Source organism: Marmota marmota, unplaced genomic scaffold (assembly GCF_001458135.2).
Source record: "Marmota marmota marmota unplaced genomic scaffold, marMar, whole genome shotgun sequence".
In the NCBI taxonomy this organism is placed as follows: Eukaryota; Metazoa; Chordata; class Mammalia; order Rodentia; family Sciuridae; genus Marmota; species Marmota marmota.
The window spans coordinates 175,822-193,600 of NW_026006039.1; the positions used below are offsets into that span (position 1 = coordinate 175,822).

Genomic DNA, 17,779 nt, shown 5'->3' on the forward strand with positions numbered 1-17,779 from the left:
TCCCCTCCAGGTTGTTGGGCAGTCTGCCCCTCAGTGCCCCCTTTGGTGGCATTTTGGGCAGGGGGTGGAGGGTGTCCTTGGTGAAGGACAAGCCCTGGACCAATGTTCCTTCTTACCACACTTGAAGCAAGCTCCAGGGGGTGTCTTATTAGGACAGTGAGTGATGACCTTCTCTGAATGACCTGGGCCAACATTTGGAATTTGGCGTTTTCAGCCCACTGCTTACGGCGTTCGCTTTCGTCCTCTCTACCATGGAAAACTTTGAAAGCGACCGTGAGGATTTTGGTCTGAGGAGTAGCAGGGCCCTATTTAAGCTTCTTAAGCTTGGCTTTAATGTCAGGGTATCTTTGGGCCAGGAAATATGTCATTAAGACATGACGGCCGTCAGGGGTTTCTGGGTCGAGGTTTGTGTACTGTTGGAGGGACTTGGTTAGTCTATCCAGGAATTCTGAAGGTGTTTCTTCCTTCTTCTGAATGACCTCCTGCACCTTTTGAAAATTAATGATCTTGTGGGTGACCTTCTTCAGGCCCGCCAAGAGGCAGGATGCAAAAAGGTCATGAGGCTGTAAGCCTCCAGGGGTGTTGTAATCCCACAGAGGATCCTGCTCTGGGACAGCGTGTGGGCCCGTGGGGTGGTTGGGATTGGTTCTATGATTTTCATTAGCATGGGCCTGGGCTAGTTCCCAGACCCATTGCCTTTCCTCAGGGAGAAGTGTATTAACTAGGAGCATGTAAATGTCGTGATGAGTGAGGCTATATGCTTGCAGGACCCATTGAAATTCCCGAATGTAAGTGGTGGGGTCAGTGGTGAATGAGCCTAACTTCCTCTCTAGCTGAGTAAGGTCTGACATAGAGAAGGGCACATGTACTCTGATAACACTCTCGGGACCAGCAACCTCACGAAGGGGTGTGATTGTCATGGAGGTGGGAAGGAGTCCCTTAGACCTGGTAACAGGAGGACTGAAAGAGGCAGTTGGTGATGGACAGGAAGAAGAGGGAGGGGAAGGGGATATTTCTGTGGAGGAGGAGGTGGAGCGGGCGGACAAGGGTGGAGGGGAGGGGATGAAACAGAAGGCTGAGGATCCATGGAATCAGGTGGAGGAAGAGGAGGGGATGGCGGGAGAGAAGGGGAAGATGGGGCTGGGGGATAAGGTGGGGGTTCATCTGCCAGGTCAAATGAGGAAGAATCTGTGAAGTCAGGAGTAGAAGTAGGGGAAGGGAGGGGTTTGCAAGCAAGGAGGACTTGAGAGAGAGAACAGGAGGAGCAGATAGCAGGGTGCTGTGCGAGAAGGCTAAAACCTTCAACGCAGGGAATCTCCCTCCACTTTTTCAGATGCTGGCAATAGTTAAAAAGGTCTCGGAGGAGATTTGGATCTAATGAGCCTTCTGAAGGCCAATGATTGCCATTATCCTGTGGGTATGTAGGCCAATCTTGGGTACAGAATTTGATCAGAAATTTGGGTTTAATATCTGGTGTGAGAGAGAGTGTGGTCAGATTTTTTATTAGACATTTGAGGGGTGAGGTTTCAGGTATAGATGAGGAGGCACCCATGGTCACAGGGAGAGATGGAAGAGAAAGAGAGAGAGAGAGAGAGAGAGAGAGAGAGAGAGAGAGAATAAGAGTAAGAGAGAGGGACAAAGAGAAAACCCAGGCTGAAATAGCTTTCTGGAAGCTCAGGGCAAATGGGGGATCAAGTGGGCATCCCCAAAATGACCGACCGTCGCGAGGAAATACAGAGGGCACTACTCGGTTGTCACCAGTGAAGTGCGATCTGTGAGACCCAAATTGGGCTGGGGCCATGGGCACCCTGACGTCAGGAATGTTTTTGACTGGAGCGAAAGAGTCAGGAATGAGAGGAACGCAGCTCTGGCGGGACACAGCTCCAGCGGAGGAGGAAGAAACCGAAGAGCCTCTCGCCTAAACCCAGAAGCCTTATGCCCAAAGGAGAAGCAGGTCTCCAGAGGGTCCACTGCGGCCAGTGAAGGTCTTAGTGGGGTGGGTTTCGTCCTCCCTACCGGGCGTCAGGAGTGTGCCGGACGATCACGGTCACAGTTCTTGTTGCCCAAAGACAGTTAGTGATCTGGGGAGGGGGAACTTACCTAAACCAGATCAGTGGTGAGTGCAGGGAGCCAGCATCTGAAAGAGCGGACTAGGGCGGAGTGTCTCTGTGGAGCCGGGCTGGGGGCTCTTGTTAGAATGAGCTCACCGGTGTCCCAGGTTTTGGCACCAGAATGAAAAAATTCCTCCATGCAAGACAATTCACCAGGGAGAGTTCCACTTTATTACAAAAGGCTGTGGGCTTATATAGATCTAAGGAGAGGTGGCAGGTCTTAGGTAAATGATGGGTCACTCATTTATTGGTAAGTTCTTCCAGATGTCAGTTCCGGAGCCCATGAAATTAGTTCTTATTGGGGCTAAGGTTTCCTGCCAGCAAGATTTGAAATTGGTGCCTGCGGGGGTTTTTGCGCCAGCAGGAAAGGGAGAGGCAGGAAGAGAAGCTCCTCAGGTGCCATGTTGGGGTTTTTTTGGGTGTAGCTGCCATTATACCTTTTCCCAACACTTCAGCCCTAATTCTGGAGACACCATTCTCATGGGCGGTATTTTAATTGTGGCAGGACTGGACATTTGGTGTGGGACTGCAAATCTCCACATAATAGGGAGAAACCTTTCCCAGTTTGCACCAGCGGCATTATGGGACAGAAAGCCACATGGCGAGGGGGAATGGGAACAAATATGGTGGCAGCCTGCCTCCCTTTCTGACCTCATTTTTGCCTCCTTTGGGGCAAAAAATAAAAACCCCCAAAACAGAAGACAGGGCCTACCCCTGGCCTGACAGTCAGGGCTCTACAGTATATATGGGAGGAGGAGTCAGAATCGCAGGCCTTGACATCACAGCTGACTATGGTGCATCATCACTATTACCAGACAGCTTCACCCAGATGGTACTATTATGACCATTCATGGTAATAAACTTAACACCTGAAATGGGACCACAGTGAGTTCCTATTAGAATCAGTGGGCCATTACCCCCAGGTACCATAGGTCTAATTTTGGGACAAAATAATTTTAAGGAAGGAATTCAAGTAATGCCAAGAGTTATTGATTAAATTTTAGAGATAAGCTAAGAGTCACTGTGAAATCAGAACATGCAATTCAGCTCTACAAAGGATGTGCTTGCACAATTAATACTTCTACCTTGCCATTCTGCGGACAATTTGCCTAAGACCTCAACTTCCAGGTTCCTGGACAGAGTGTACTCAATTAATCCAGCAGGAGTGTCCCCTACTGGAACTTAAAATCAATCATAAAAAATTTTGAGGTATCACAGATACTGGGGCAGATAAATCTGCTTTATTTCACTAATTTTGGCCCCAAAGCTGGCCTTTACATATTGCGCCTGCCAATTTGTAAGGCATCAAGCAGATTTTTCAACCTTCCCAGAGTGCCTAGTATCTTTGCTGGGAAGACCACGATGGTAATACTGGAATTTTCAAGCCTTATGTTTTGGACATGTTACTGGTAAATTTATGGGGCAGAGATATTTTAAACAGATTACGATTATTATTAGTAATTCCAAATTCTATCATGTCATTTGAGCGACTTAATCAAGGATCTTCTCCTAGGGAAACTGAGGGAAACTTACAGGGTGAGTACCTACCTATGACCCAATCTTCTCAACAGAGATTAATAAATGCATGCAGCCAAAATTTTTGGTAGGGCCCCTGAGCTTTTTTCCCTGAGCCCCCCCCCCCCCCAAAAAAAAAAAAAAGAAGCTGAAAAAGTTAATTGGCTAACAGAAGAGCCAATATGTGTTAGTGGCCCCTAACATGGGAAAAACTTAAAATAACCCACATTTTAGTTGAGGAAAAGCTTCAAGCTGGTCTTTTAGAGCCTATGCTCAACTCTTGGAACACACCTATCTATGTAATTAAGAAAAAATCTGGTAAGTGGAGATTATTACATGACCTTAATGCTATTAATCTGGTCATAGAGCCCATGGGAGTGTTACAATCTGGGCTTCCTTTTCCTACAGCTATTCCTTTAGATTATTATTTGATAGTAGTAGATCTAAAAGATTGTTTTTTTTCTCTATAGCTTCGTACTCAGATGACTGTAAAAAAAATTGCTTTTAGTATCCCAGCAATTAATTTTAAAGAACCAGTTAAAATATATTGCTGGAAAGTGTTGCCTCAGGGAATTCATAATAGTCCTACCTTGTGTGGAAATTTTGATAGCACAGGCTATCATGCCTGTGAGGAAAAAATTCTCTGATGCATATATTATTCATTTTATGGATGACATACTTTTAGCTCATGCTTATTTAAATGCACTCTTAAAATTTTTTGCCATATTAGAGACTCCACTCACAGCAATGGGTTTATGCATTGCACCTCAAAAAGTTCAAAAGACATGTCCTTTTCACTATCTAGGTCATATGAGTGAAGGACATACAATCTGTCCTCAAAACTTACAAATAAGAGTCAAGCTGTACACCTTTAATGATTTTCAAAAATTATTAGGAAATATTAATTGGCTGAGGCTATCTTTAAAGCTAATCGCTTCAGATCTAAGTCCTTTATTCCAGATGTTACAGGGAGATCCTTCTCCAACTTCTTCTCATTAGCACACAGCAGAAGTGAAAACAGCTTTGTAAAAAGTTGAAATTGTTATTAAAAATGCTCAATTTGCTAGAATTAATCCACAAGAGCCTATATATTAATATTTCCAACTGCTGATGCTCCTTCAGGGGTGATATGGCAAACATTGGGAGTTATTGAATGAATTCATTTAGCCCAGTCTTATTTTCATAATTTTGTTGCTCAATTAGTGATAAAGGGCAGAACAAGACTTTTACAGCTAGTTGGATCAGAACCTAATATTAAAATCATTCCTTTTTCTGCTCAAAAGAATGTTTGGCTCTTTCAAACTTCTAATTTTTGGCAAGTGGCTTTTGATAATTTTCCTGGTCAGATAGAGAGTCATTATCCTCATGATAAAATTATTCAATTTGCATTGGTAATACCATTCATATTTCCAAGGATTGTAAATGCACAACCAATAAATGGTGCACTAACATTATTCACTGATGGCTCAAGCTCAGGTAAAGCAGGTTTTTATAGTCATGCTCATACAAAGGTAATACAAACCTCATATGCTTCTGCCTAATGAGCAGAACTATATGCTCTCATTTGTGCTTTAAGTCACTTTGCAAATGAGTCCATCAATATTTATTCTGACAGCTTATATGCAGTTGGAGTTACAAAATATTGAAACTTCAATTATTGGGTATACATCATCACAAAAGTTATTCAATTTATTTCATACTCTACAAAGGATGGTGCAAATGTGAAAGGACCCATGTTTTGTAGGTCACATGTGAGCCCACACTAATCTTCCAGGGCCTCTAACATCAGGTAATAAGATTGATAAATTGGATGCTGTTTGTCAACAAATGTCTTTGTATGACTTTACACAAGCTTCACACTCTTTACATCATCAAAATGCTTCTAGCTTACATAAAAATTTTAATATTACTAGAGAACAAGCTTGCCAAATTGTATGTCACTGCCCCCAGTGTGTTACACACACTCCATCTTTATCATCTGGGTAAGTCCCCACGGATTAAAGCAAAATCAATTATGGCAAATGGATGTAACTCACATTCCTCAATTTGGTAAACAATGTTATGTACATGTATTTGTGAATACTTATTCTAGATTTTCTTTGCTACAGTCCATGCAAAAGAAAATACTCAACATGTTATTTCTCATTGTTTAGCTGTCTTTGCAGTATTAGGCTGTCCTTTACAGATTAAAACTGATAATGCACCACCGGCTTATGTAAGCTCTTCTTTTCAACAATTTTGCCAAGAGTTTTGTATTGAACATAAAAGAGGTATGCCTTATAACGCTCAAGGTCAAGCCATTCTAGAATGAGCTCATTTATCTCTTAAGCTATAATTACAAATAAACTAAAAGGGGGAGATAGGACTAGGAATCCCCAAAATAACTTCATTAATTCTCTGTTCACTTTAAATTTTTAAAATTGTGACTCAGAAGGTCCTACTGCACCTGAGTGACACATGTCTTCCACAGCAACAGGCCCTTTAGGCCAAGTTTGGTGGAAGGACTTACAGACTGTTCAATGGAAAGGACCAGATGCAGTGATTATGTGGGGCAGTGGTTATGCTTGTATTTTCCCAGAAGGTGCTTTTTGTCCTATTTGGGTACCTGAACTCGCCATCAGCTATGGAGGATATAGAACCAAGATTCAAACAACTGAAGATTGACCCAGAGAAGCCTTCCCTCAAAAAGAGGAAATCTCCAAGGAAGAGAAGAATGATGGTCCCAAGAAACAGAATGAGAAAGCTACCTTCGTTGGAAGGACCTGAAGAAGTTGATGCTGCAGGCTGCACAAACGATTCCACAGCAAGGAAAAGTTAAATCTCCAACGATGATGCATGTTGCAATATTAGCTCTATTGAGCTGTCAGGGAAAAGGGAATTGGGGAGAAACTTATTGGACATATTTTCCAGATCCACCTCTAGTACACCCAGCAGTCTGAACTAGAGAATCTATTCCAGTATTTATTAATGACTCATATATGATGGGAGGATTTACAGACACTCCCAGTCTTGTGACTGGATTTAATTATTTTGGCTATAGTGCCCAATTATCTTTGTGCTGGCTGTCTAAAAGTGTCATTTGAGGAAATGACAGCAATTGGGAGACCTAGATCAAGCTAAATACCTTAGAGGCTACTGTCATAAATATTAGTAATGAACTTTTGGCTTTGAAATTCAAGGAAAGACTTACATGTCACGCTAGCTATAAGTATGTGTATGTTACTGCCGTCAAATACAATGCTTCCAATGGGATTGGGAGAAAGTGAAAAACCATTTATTGGGTATTTGGCAAAAAAATAATAACAGCATGGATCTTTTGGAGCTCCATCATATTTAAAATATATAAAAATTGATTTTTTTGATCCTACTTCTTTAGCTAGTCAAATACTTAAATAATTGAAGGACTTAAACCCTGGAAACATTCTTAAACATTCTACATGGTATATTCTTCTATTATTCTCTTTGCTACTAATTCTCTTGTATTGTAATTGTAGGATGGCGAGCCTTCAAAACAAGGATTCTGGGATTCAAAATAGTAACCCATCACCTGCTTTTTCAAAGAAAAAAGGGGGAATGTGTGGGGAGCCACTCTGAATAATTCATGTCTTTTGTCCCAGAGCAGAGAGGCTTTGACCATCACTACATCTCATACATCTCATAGTGACTTGAACATTGCCCTAGTCCCGGAAGTTTGGGGATGCATCTTCAGATGTAGGTGTCGCCCTTGCAGCTGTGTCAACCCAGATGTGGTTTTTGCCTTTAAATATTCTAAAATTTTCAGGCTCAGGGCTGTTACTTGTAGATACAGTTATGGGACCTGTGGGGGAGCAGTCTGTGGCTGGCTGGCTAAATAAAGACTCTTCAATTTGGATAGAACTGGGACTTGGTGTGTTTTCCGAGCAAACTGCCCCATAACACTCACCAGCATGTTTTATTCTTAAAATTTTGATTAGAATGATATGGAATCTCAATGTAGGTTTATTGGTACCTAATAATTATACAGAACCACAGGTTTCATTGTGGCATGATTATACATGCACAAAACATACTTTGATCTAGATTTGTTATTTACATGTGTTTTGTTTTCAGTCATCACATCTAATTGTTAATCTCAGATGGGGAGCCACAGGTTCAGAGAAGGAAAGTAACTTGCTCAAGGGCCACAGCTAAATTTGTGAGTTAATGTGAATTGAAGATAGCAAAATAATTAATCTGTATTGTAGGAGAAATCTGTGAAATTTTGCCTTGATGGAAAATGAATTAGTCTGATAATATATAATTCATGAAGGAAGGCATTTCTAATAAATTATTTTCAACTGCACCATGTTCCTAAGTGTCTTAAGTTAAAACACAACATTGTAAAGCCTAGCTTTACCCACCCATGTTTAATTTACATCAGATATATTCAAACTACTTTCTTGGTTTTATATATATATATATATATATATATATAAATTATATTCAAACTAATATATGTATATATATCCTAATAACATACATGTATATAATTATACACAAATGTATATATTCCACATATGCATACAAACATGTACATATTAGTCCATATACATATTTATATTATGTAATATACTCTGTATATATCTAATAAAAAAAATCTAAAAATCCAGGGACAAATATATAATGCATGTCATATGATAATATACATATGCTATACATATGTACACACCTATTTTGGCACATACCTATAATATCTATATCATATATATATATATATATATATATATATATCCATAGATTTTTAATTATTTATCCTCATTTATAAACTGATTATCAGCATAAGACAGAATTTCCCCCTAAGTTTAGCCATCTTGCCCCCAAATCTGTTATGTGCTAGAACAGAATAGGAGATGCCTTTGATTTTTCAGAATTAGATAACTCAATGTATTTGACACATTCAGATGTATTTCATTCCCAGTTATCTTTATTTTTATGTGGTGCTAAGGATCAAACCCAGTTCCTCACACATGTGAGGCAGGTGCTTTACCACTGAGCTACAGCCCTAGCCCCCCAGTTCTTTTGATAACAAATAATTCACTAGGAGAATCCCTGAAGGATCTATGGTAGAAGACTGAATCTTGCAAACCACTCTGAGAAAGAATTCTTTCATAGGGTTGGGCACTGAAGTGGATGCCTATAATCCCAGTGACTTGGGAGGCTGAGACAGGTAGATCACAACTTTGAGGACAGCCTCAGCAACTTGGTGAGACTGTCTAAAAATTGAAGGATTGTGAGTGTAGCTCAGAAGTGAAGCACCATTGGGTTCAATCACAAGTACAAAAATTCTTTCATAGGTCACTTATGTCTTTAATTTGAACACAAATATTCTATTATTATACTAATTATTATACCACTATTTTATACTAATATTGGTATGTGAACATTCTTTTAAGTTTTATAATGATGAAGGAGTCTTAAGCCCCAACTAACCTAACATATATACTTGAAATTTGAGAAAACAGAACAGATTTATATATTTAAGTCTTCTAAGTAGAAATGGTATAGAAATTTCTATTAAAATTTCTTTGTATTTCCAGTGTCGTACTGTCAACACATGCAATGTTTGGCATGTAATATTAACTAAAATTTAACATCTGAGTATTCTGATGCTCAATTGTTTTTATAGTATATATCTCCTACTCAAATATGTTTGAACCTTCACAAAAACAACAATTAGGCATCTTAAATTTATGTCAGTTCACCAATTTGCTTATTTACATGAAGTGGGTTTCATATGTTTGGATTCAGTGATAGTAAAAGTGAATTTTCTACTTTTTTGGGACTTGTTTTCTATTTGAATAACAAGTGATGTCAATGGAGGGAGGATTCAGGAATATTGTGCTTTCTTTATAGTTTCATTGCTAAAAAAGTAGTTCTTATGATAACCATTTAAGAATTCAACCACATAAATGATTTTTTCATACTGCCTTCCACATCATAGACATTTCATACATATTTGTTTAGTCATTTATAAACTCACCTTTACTTTGTGAGGAAGTTTACTTTTTGTTTTATGTTGGTTTTTAACCTCTGGCTTTGCCATATTTTTTTTTTTGAAATGGATTTAATTTTCCAAATTCAGAACTTGGCACATGAGCAGAACTTTAAAGGTTCTCTATCTACTTCATGAATGTCTCCATCTTCTCTAAATCAGACATACCAATTACTTTCAGGAAGAATCTTTACACTTATTATTAGTGATAATTAATTTAACATTCAGTGGTAGGTAGTTTATGGGAAGATGCTCTCTAATTATATTATGTAATATTTCTTCCAAAAAGATGAAGAGCTGGAACCTTTGCTTTGTATGTATTGCTCTTCATCTTATTTGCTACTACAGCAAGTAGGAATCCCAAAACTAATTCTATTTGATTTGCTTTGGCTAACCTTAGGAGCTCCTCTGCCTTCAAGTGAGTTTGGCACCTCAGCATTGTTTCATTTTGGAAAGTTTGCCCACCCTCTTTACACTTAAGAGGTCTCCTTTACCATTTGTTTTGGATAATTTTAGTCTATGTGAAAGAAGAGATAAAGATAGTGAAGCCGTTTATAAGCTCTAGAAGTCTGGTGGAAGTTTTACTTTATTTTTGATCTTTAGATATAGGATCATATCCATGATCAAACAGTTTGAATTTTCCTATTCATATCTCTTTGATTTCCTTTTCTTGCCTGACTGCTCTGGCTAAGTTTTGAGGACTATGTTAAATAGTAGTGGTGAGAATCAACAAACTCATCTTGTTCCTCAAGTTAGAGGAAATATTTTTAGTTTTTTTTCTATTTAGTATGAAGATGCATTTGGGTTTGTCCTAAAGGGACTTTAACAATTTTGAGGTAAGTTCCTTCAATCTCTAGCTTCTACAGTGCTTTTAACATGAATAGGTGTTGGATTTGGTCAAAGGCCTTTTCTGCATCTATTGATATGATCATGTGATTTTTGTCTTCACTACTGTTTAGTGTTATTACATTTATTGATTTGCATATATTGAACTGTTGAACCAATGTTGCACTTCTGGAATGAAGCCCACTGCATGATATATTATTTTGATGTATTTTTAAATGTAGTTTGCTAATATATTAATAATTTTTGCATCTATGTCCACTAGGGATATTGGTCTGTAGTTTTCTGGATGCATCTTTGTCTGGTTTTGGTAACAGTGCTATGCTAACTACCTTCATTAAAAAGTATTTGGGAATGTTCCCTCCATTTAAATTTCATAGAATAATTTGAGAAAGCGTAGTATTAGTTCTACCAGACCTTTATAGAAAAACTTAGCTGAGAATCTATCAGGTTCTGGGCTTTTCTTTTTTAGAAGGTTTTAATTGCTATTTTATTACTTGATATTGATCTGTTTAGGTTTTCTAACTTGATATAATTTTGGCAGATCATATGTATCTAGAAATTTGTCCATGCCTTCCAGATTTTCTAGTTTATTGGAATATAAATTTTCAGAGTAGGTTCTGTTAATCCTATGGATTTCAGAAGGGTCTGTGGTGATGTCTCCATCTCTGATCTCATTGTTTTGCTTATTTTCATTTGGTAAAGGGGTTGTCAATTATATTTATCCTTTTGAAGAACCAACTCTTAATTACATTGATTCTGTATTGTTTTCTATTCAATTTCATTGATTTCAGCTCCATCTTAATTGTTTCCTGTCTCTACTTGTTTGAGAGTTCTTTTTCTAAGGCCTTGATACTTCTGAGGTTTATAAATGAATTTAGCAAAGTAGTAGGATACAAGATCAACACCCACAAATCAGTGTCTTTCCTATACTTTAACAGTGATTCATCTGAGGAAGAAATCAGAAAAACCATCTTATTCACAATAATCCAAACAACAAATACTTAAACCTAACCAAGGAGGTAAGAGTTCTTGGGTGAAAATTCTAGAACACTGAAGAAATAAATTGAAGACTGCAAAAAATGGAACTACATCCCACATTCTTGGATAGGCAGAATTAATTTTGTCAAAATGGCCATATTACTGATTACTAATTATTCAATGCAGCCCCTATCAAGATACCAATGACATTCTTCACAGAATTAGAAAACAAATTCTTAAATTCATTTGGAAGAATGAGACCCAGGATAGCCAAAGTAATACTAAGCAAGAGAAGTGAAGCAGGAGGCATTACAATATCTCATTTGAAATTATACTACAGAGCTGTGATAATAAAAGCAGCAGGGTATTATTGGCATCAAATAGCATCAACACTCCATCATATGGGTGTTGGCACCAACTTCCTTAAGACCCCCAAAGTACAGGAAATAAAATGAAGAATCAAGTGGGATGCCATCAAACTAAAAAGCTTCTTCATAGCAAAGGAAAGAGTGTGAAGAGAGCCTAAAGAATGGGAGAAAATCTTGGCCAGCTACCCTTCAATAGGGGATTAGTATCCAGAATATACAAAGAATTAAAAACACCAAAAACCCCAAATAACCCAATCAATAAATGAGCAATAGAAATAAACTTTTCAAAAGAAACACAAATGGCCCACAAATATATTTTAAAAAGTTCAACATTTTTAGCAAACAAGGGAATGCAAATCCAAACTACACTAAGATTTCATTTCACTCCAGTCAGAATGGCAATGATCAAGAATAAAAACAATGAATGCTGGTGTGATTGGGGTCATGGGGAAAGGTACACTTATACATTCTTGGTGAGACTGCAGAATAGTACAACCACTCTGGAAAGCAGTTCAGAGATTTCTCAACAAACAAGCAAACAAACAAAAACAAAAACAAAAACAAAAAACAAAACTAGGGATGAAATCAGCATATTTCCTAGCTATTACACTCTTTGGTATTTCCCCAAAAGATTGGAAATTGGTGTAGTATAGCAACACAGCCACATCAATGTTTATAGCAGCACAATTCACAATAGCTAAATTCAAAATAGCTAAATGGGAATCAAATTAGATGCCCATCAACAGATGAATGAATTAAGAAATTGTGATTTATATATATATAATATATATATAAATGAAATAAAATATGAAATTATGACATTTGTTTGTTTGTAAATGGATATAAATGAAGAATATTCATGCTAAATGAAATTAGCCAAACTTAAAAGTTGTAAGTTTTCTCATATGGAAGCTAGAGTAGAATAAAGGAAAGGGGGAGGGAAAGATAACAAAGAACCAAGTACAAATTAATATACATGACTTCCTTTTGCTTGTTTATCTAAAAATAAATAAAAATTAAAAGGAAATCCAGGGTAGAGGAAGGAGAGTGGGAGAAGAGAAGGAAGATGGAAATGAAAAGGTGGTTCATGAACTGAAATAAATTTCCATGCAGGTATGAGTTTGTTGGGATGAACCCAGATACATATAACTATAAATCTCTAATAAAAATAGTAAAGCCACACTAAATCAGTGAAAGACATCACAGGAAAAGGGAAGTTGGTAACCCATTTTAATCTTAAAGGCATAGAAATATTACATGTTTTAAACAAGGTAAAGAAAATTCCAGTTATAGTCTTGAGTCCCAGTTGAATGCTTGTTTCATTCTTTAACCATTGTACATACATTTGTTTCAAACACTTTAAAGAGGTCAAAGCATGTGTGGTGAATCTCATAAATGTTGGCATGATACATTGGTCAGAAAAAAACTTCTCATCAAAGAGAATCATATTTTATCACTTTTCAATCCATAAATTATTTCACAAATGGGAGATCAGTATAGAGATTCTGATTATAGAAGTTCAAAATATTTAAAGGATATTATAATTTCTATAATGATCTATAAATTTAATTCAGATAGAGATTAAATATTTGAAATATTGGCTTAATTTCAGTCCAAATATAGAGACTTGAACCAAGCAAAAGTAGACACAGGTAAAAAATAATCACAGGTATGAAATACATTTTTCTAAAAGTCTCTGGCTATTATCTTTTGTATACTTAGATCTTTGAAGTTAGTAAATGAATTAATATTCTTCTGAACATTACTGGGGATTGAACTCAGGGTCACTCAACCACTGAGCCACATCCCAGCCCTATTTTATATTTTATTTAGAAACAGGGTCTCAGTGAGTTGCTTAGTGCCTCACTGTGGATGAGGTGCTTGATCCTCCTGTCTCAGCCTCCCCAGCAGCTGGGATTATAGGTGTGCCACTGCACCTGGCTCCTCTGAACATTATTAATTAATTATAAATCTAACAAAATATGAGAAAAAATACACCAGGGCCACAGAACTTAGATCCTTTCTATAGACAACTTTTGTTGGTTGCTAAAGTATTTCTGAATACAACATTAAAAGAGCTGTTATATGAAGGCAAGGATATCAACTATATCATATTTAGCATATTTTGTGAGCCATTACTGTGTTCTGACTATATAAGAAGTTATCCAGATTCCTTTCTTATTTCAGGAATTATAAAATGGTAGAGGATAAAATATTTAATGTAAGTAAAGTATCTGAAATCTCTTCATTACAATGACAAAATATGAGATCTTATGGAAAGGTGTCATTAGATCATAGAAAACTTCAAAGTTTAAAGAGTCACATTTTCACACAAAAGCTAAACATATCTTGATACATGGAAATCAGAAGATTCATTTTATGAAATTGTGCTACATGTAAATCTTACACATTTTTCAATTCACACCCATTTCATGATTTTATAGATCTATCTCAAAAGCTTCACAACTAGTTACAAATTAGTCATTGTTTCAGTTAAGGTTGAGACAAATGTAGAATTTTTCATAAATGAATAAGAAATAAGTCTATTACCTTTAAACTCCTTAATTTTCCATTTCACTCTTTTTATAATAAAGTAGTAATAGACATAGTAATAGATATAACAAAGACCTCTTATGAAAGATTGATATTTTACTGAACACAGAGTAAATAGTTTTAGGTGAGTCTTCATGATAATGCAATATAAAAAGACACTAAAATTATCTGAACCAAACATATTGAGTGACATCACAAAAATTTAATGTGCTAGGTCATTGTATATAATTAATGTACATGGGCTGGAGCTGTAGCTCATTGGTAGAGAGCCTGCCTTGCACGTGTGAGGCACTGGGTTCGATTCTCAGCACCACATAAGGTAAAAAAAAATTAATGTACAAAATGTATACAAAAGCACTAATTCAGGTCTATTTTAGAAGATGTAATCATTAGTATTAAAAATACAAAACAATCAGTGCAGCTTCTGTGGAGCTTTAGAAAAAATTAAATGCATTCAAATTTGTTATAGTCCTTTGGTGTTATATTTCAAGCAAACACAAAAAAGTGATGTGTATTTCCTGGCAACCTACTGATTATAGACAGAAAAGCTAAGCAGAATGGTTCTAGTATTGTTTGTATCCACAAAGTTTTAAAATCTATAAGAATTACTTGCCTCAGTAAAAATTAAAGATAATTAGAAAATATATTTCATTGTTTTATTTGCTCTAATATTTTTCTATGATTCCCAGTTCCTTTTTTCATAGATTCATGGTGAACTCTCATCAGCTTCTTCAGTGCATCCTTCATGTCCTTATTCCTTAAGGTATAAATGAGGGGGTTGAGACTTGGAGTGATAATGGTGTAAAAGAGGGTGAGGAACTTACCCTGATCTTTGGAGGCACTGTTACCTGGTTGTAGGTACATGTAGATAATAGTTCCATAGAATATGGACACCACAGTGAGATGAGATCCACAGGTATTCATTGCTTTGCATTGTCCAGCTTTAGACTTCATTTTTAGCACAGTTTTGGCAATGTAACCATAGGATATAAGGATAAGGATGAGAGGTGTGAGAACAATGATAATGCCTAAACCAAAAACAGACATTTCAACTGCTGTGGTGTCTACACAAGCTATCTTGACCATAGCTGGCAACTCGCACAAGAAATGATCCAGAAGGTTCTTTCCACATCTAGGCAAATTCAGGGTGAGTGTACATAATACTACAGAATTGGCCAAACTAATACTCCAGACCACGACAATCATCTTGAGACATAGACGAGGGTTCATGATTATCAAATAATGCAAAGGCTTACAAATAGCTGTGAAATGGTCATAGGACATGACAGCCAGAAGAAGGCACTCAATGGAGCCCAACCACATGTAAACATAGAGTTGAATGACACAACCCACAAAGGTGATCGTCTTCTTGGGTCCCCATAAGTTGACCAGCATCTGAGGGACAATGGTGGTTGTGAAACACAGATCTAGAAAAGATAAATTCCTGAGGAAAAAGTACATTGGTGTGTGCAGGTGGGAATCCAGGAGAGATGCAATAATGATGGCTGTGTTTCCCATCAATGTGATAGAATAGAAGATGGTGACAACTCCTGACAGCATCATTTCCAGTCTGGGATGGTCAGAGAAGCCAAGCAGAATGAAGTCAAATGAAGAACTATAATTGCTTTGGCCCACCATAATTCTACAAAGTCTATATCCTAGGTGAGAAGAGGAAAAAGGGAAGGGGGAAACAAAATATTTGTCAACACTCATTAATTAAATTTGATAAAATACAGAATTAAACAAAAAGATTAGGGCAATAATTAAAAAATGGATAAAGGGTAAAATTACAACAAAGTATTTTGGTATTTGTTATGGGTTCTTTTATGGCAATTAGTTTGTTAGATGTCTTAAAATCTAGATGACCTTCATGAAACCACTCTTAACTCAGTCTTAATTTTCTTATGTGCATAATTTTGAAGTTTGGAATTATTATTATTATTATTTTTTTTGCAGTTCTAGGTGGGAATTGAATCCAGGTCCTTGTGCTTGCTAGGCAAGTGATCTACCACTAAGCCACATCCCTAGCATGATATGGTCTTAAAATGAGGTGACCTATGATTCTCTATAAAACTTGTTAGTTTGATATATTAGAACATTTTTAGTTTTAGTTGGACAGAGAATTAACCTGTAAAATCTGAGTCTAATGTCAGCAGTAGGGAGGATGTTATTTTTGCATATTTCAACAAATAACATATTTGATATCAATTTGTTATAGAAGAGATTTGGCATTTATCCTTGACCCTTTTATTTCCTTCATCTTCAATAATTTTCTTCACTAACTCTGGTAAATTTGAATGCAAAGATATGTTCATTCGTCTCACTTTAAAAAATTTCCACCACTACTACTCTAATCTAAGCCACTGTTATCTCTCTTCTTAATTCTGGCTTTAGTTTTCACTTCTTGCATCCAGTCTTAAGCCTTTACATGATTACAGGATTAAATAAAATTGTGCCATGTGCTTAAAGCTTGTCATCTACTTTTCTTTGCATTTAAAAAATATTCTAAATTTTTCTTGATAGCCTTGTTGTACCTGCATACTTTGGTCCTTCCTAGAACATCTCACAAATCATGTTACCCATTTTCACTACTAGCCTTCTCTCAATTTTTAATATGTCAGAGCTCATTCCCATCTAAAGTCCTGGGAACCCGTCATCTTTTCTGTGTAACTTCTACCTGCTCTTTAGGCTGCCTCTTCAATGTTTCTTGTTTAAGGAGGGATTTCAGAACCCATAATTTCTTTGTTTGATATCTTATATCCATATAGCACCAAGTGTAAGAGCTTATACCTGCTGTGTGATCACAGACAGAGTATATAGCACTGCTGGGCTTGGTTTTCCCCTCTATAAAAACTTGGATAGAAAGAGAATAACAATCTAAAATGTGTTGGAAGCAGTCAAACATCATTAGAGTACTATACTATCTGACTCGGGAGGATGAATAATTTAGTGCTAATTTTGACAGACACCATTGGTATGTATAATTGTGACTAACTTCTGAATATAGTAGGTCATCAGTTAATTACATAAAGGCAAAAATGAAAATTCTTCTAAAATTAAAGCCAGTTTAATGCTATTATTGTTAAATTTTCATTATCACTGAAGGCTCCATATATTAATTCAGGAAGGAATAAAACTCCTTCTGCCTAACAAAATCTTACATGAAAATCTTTGAATAACTTTTCAACATTTTTATTATACTTATAAACAGATAAAAATGAGTTCTAGCTCCAAAATATTCAAGAATAAAATATTTCTTTTTCATCTGTTTTCTCTTTGTATTTCTGCTGGTCAAAATGTCTAAAATCACAAATCAAGAAATAGCTTTATGTTCCCCTATAAAGATTAGATTTATTCATTATTATAAGATAAAAGGGAAGATTTCTCTGCAGAGATTT

The 17,779-nt window shown here is 36.7% G+C and overlaps 1 protein-coding gene across 1 annotated transcript; it reads right to left on the bottom strand.

The window, feature by feature from the left end:
* Positions 1 to 305: 305 nt before the first annotated feature.
* On the bottom strand, positions 306 to 16,019 carry LOC107161076 (olfactory receptor 2W1-like). The gene is made up of 2 exons (XM_015507589.1): positions 15,046 to 16,019; positions 306 to 945 (listed from the first exon to the last, which is right to left on the bottom strand). The coding sequence occupies exons 1-2, from the start codon at positions 16,017 to 16,019 to the stop codon at positions 306 to 308; spliced, it is 1,614 nt and encodes a 537-aa protein (XP_015363075.1).
* Between the last annotated feature and the right edge of the window lie 1,760 nt (positions 16,020 to 17,779).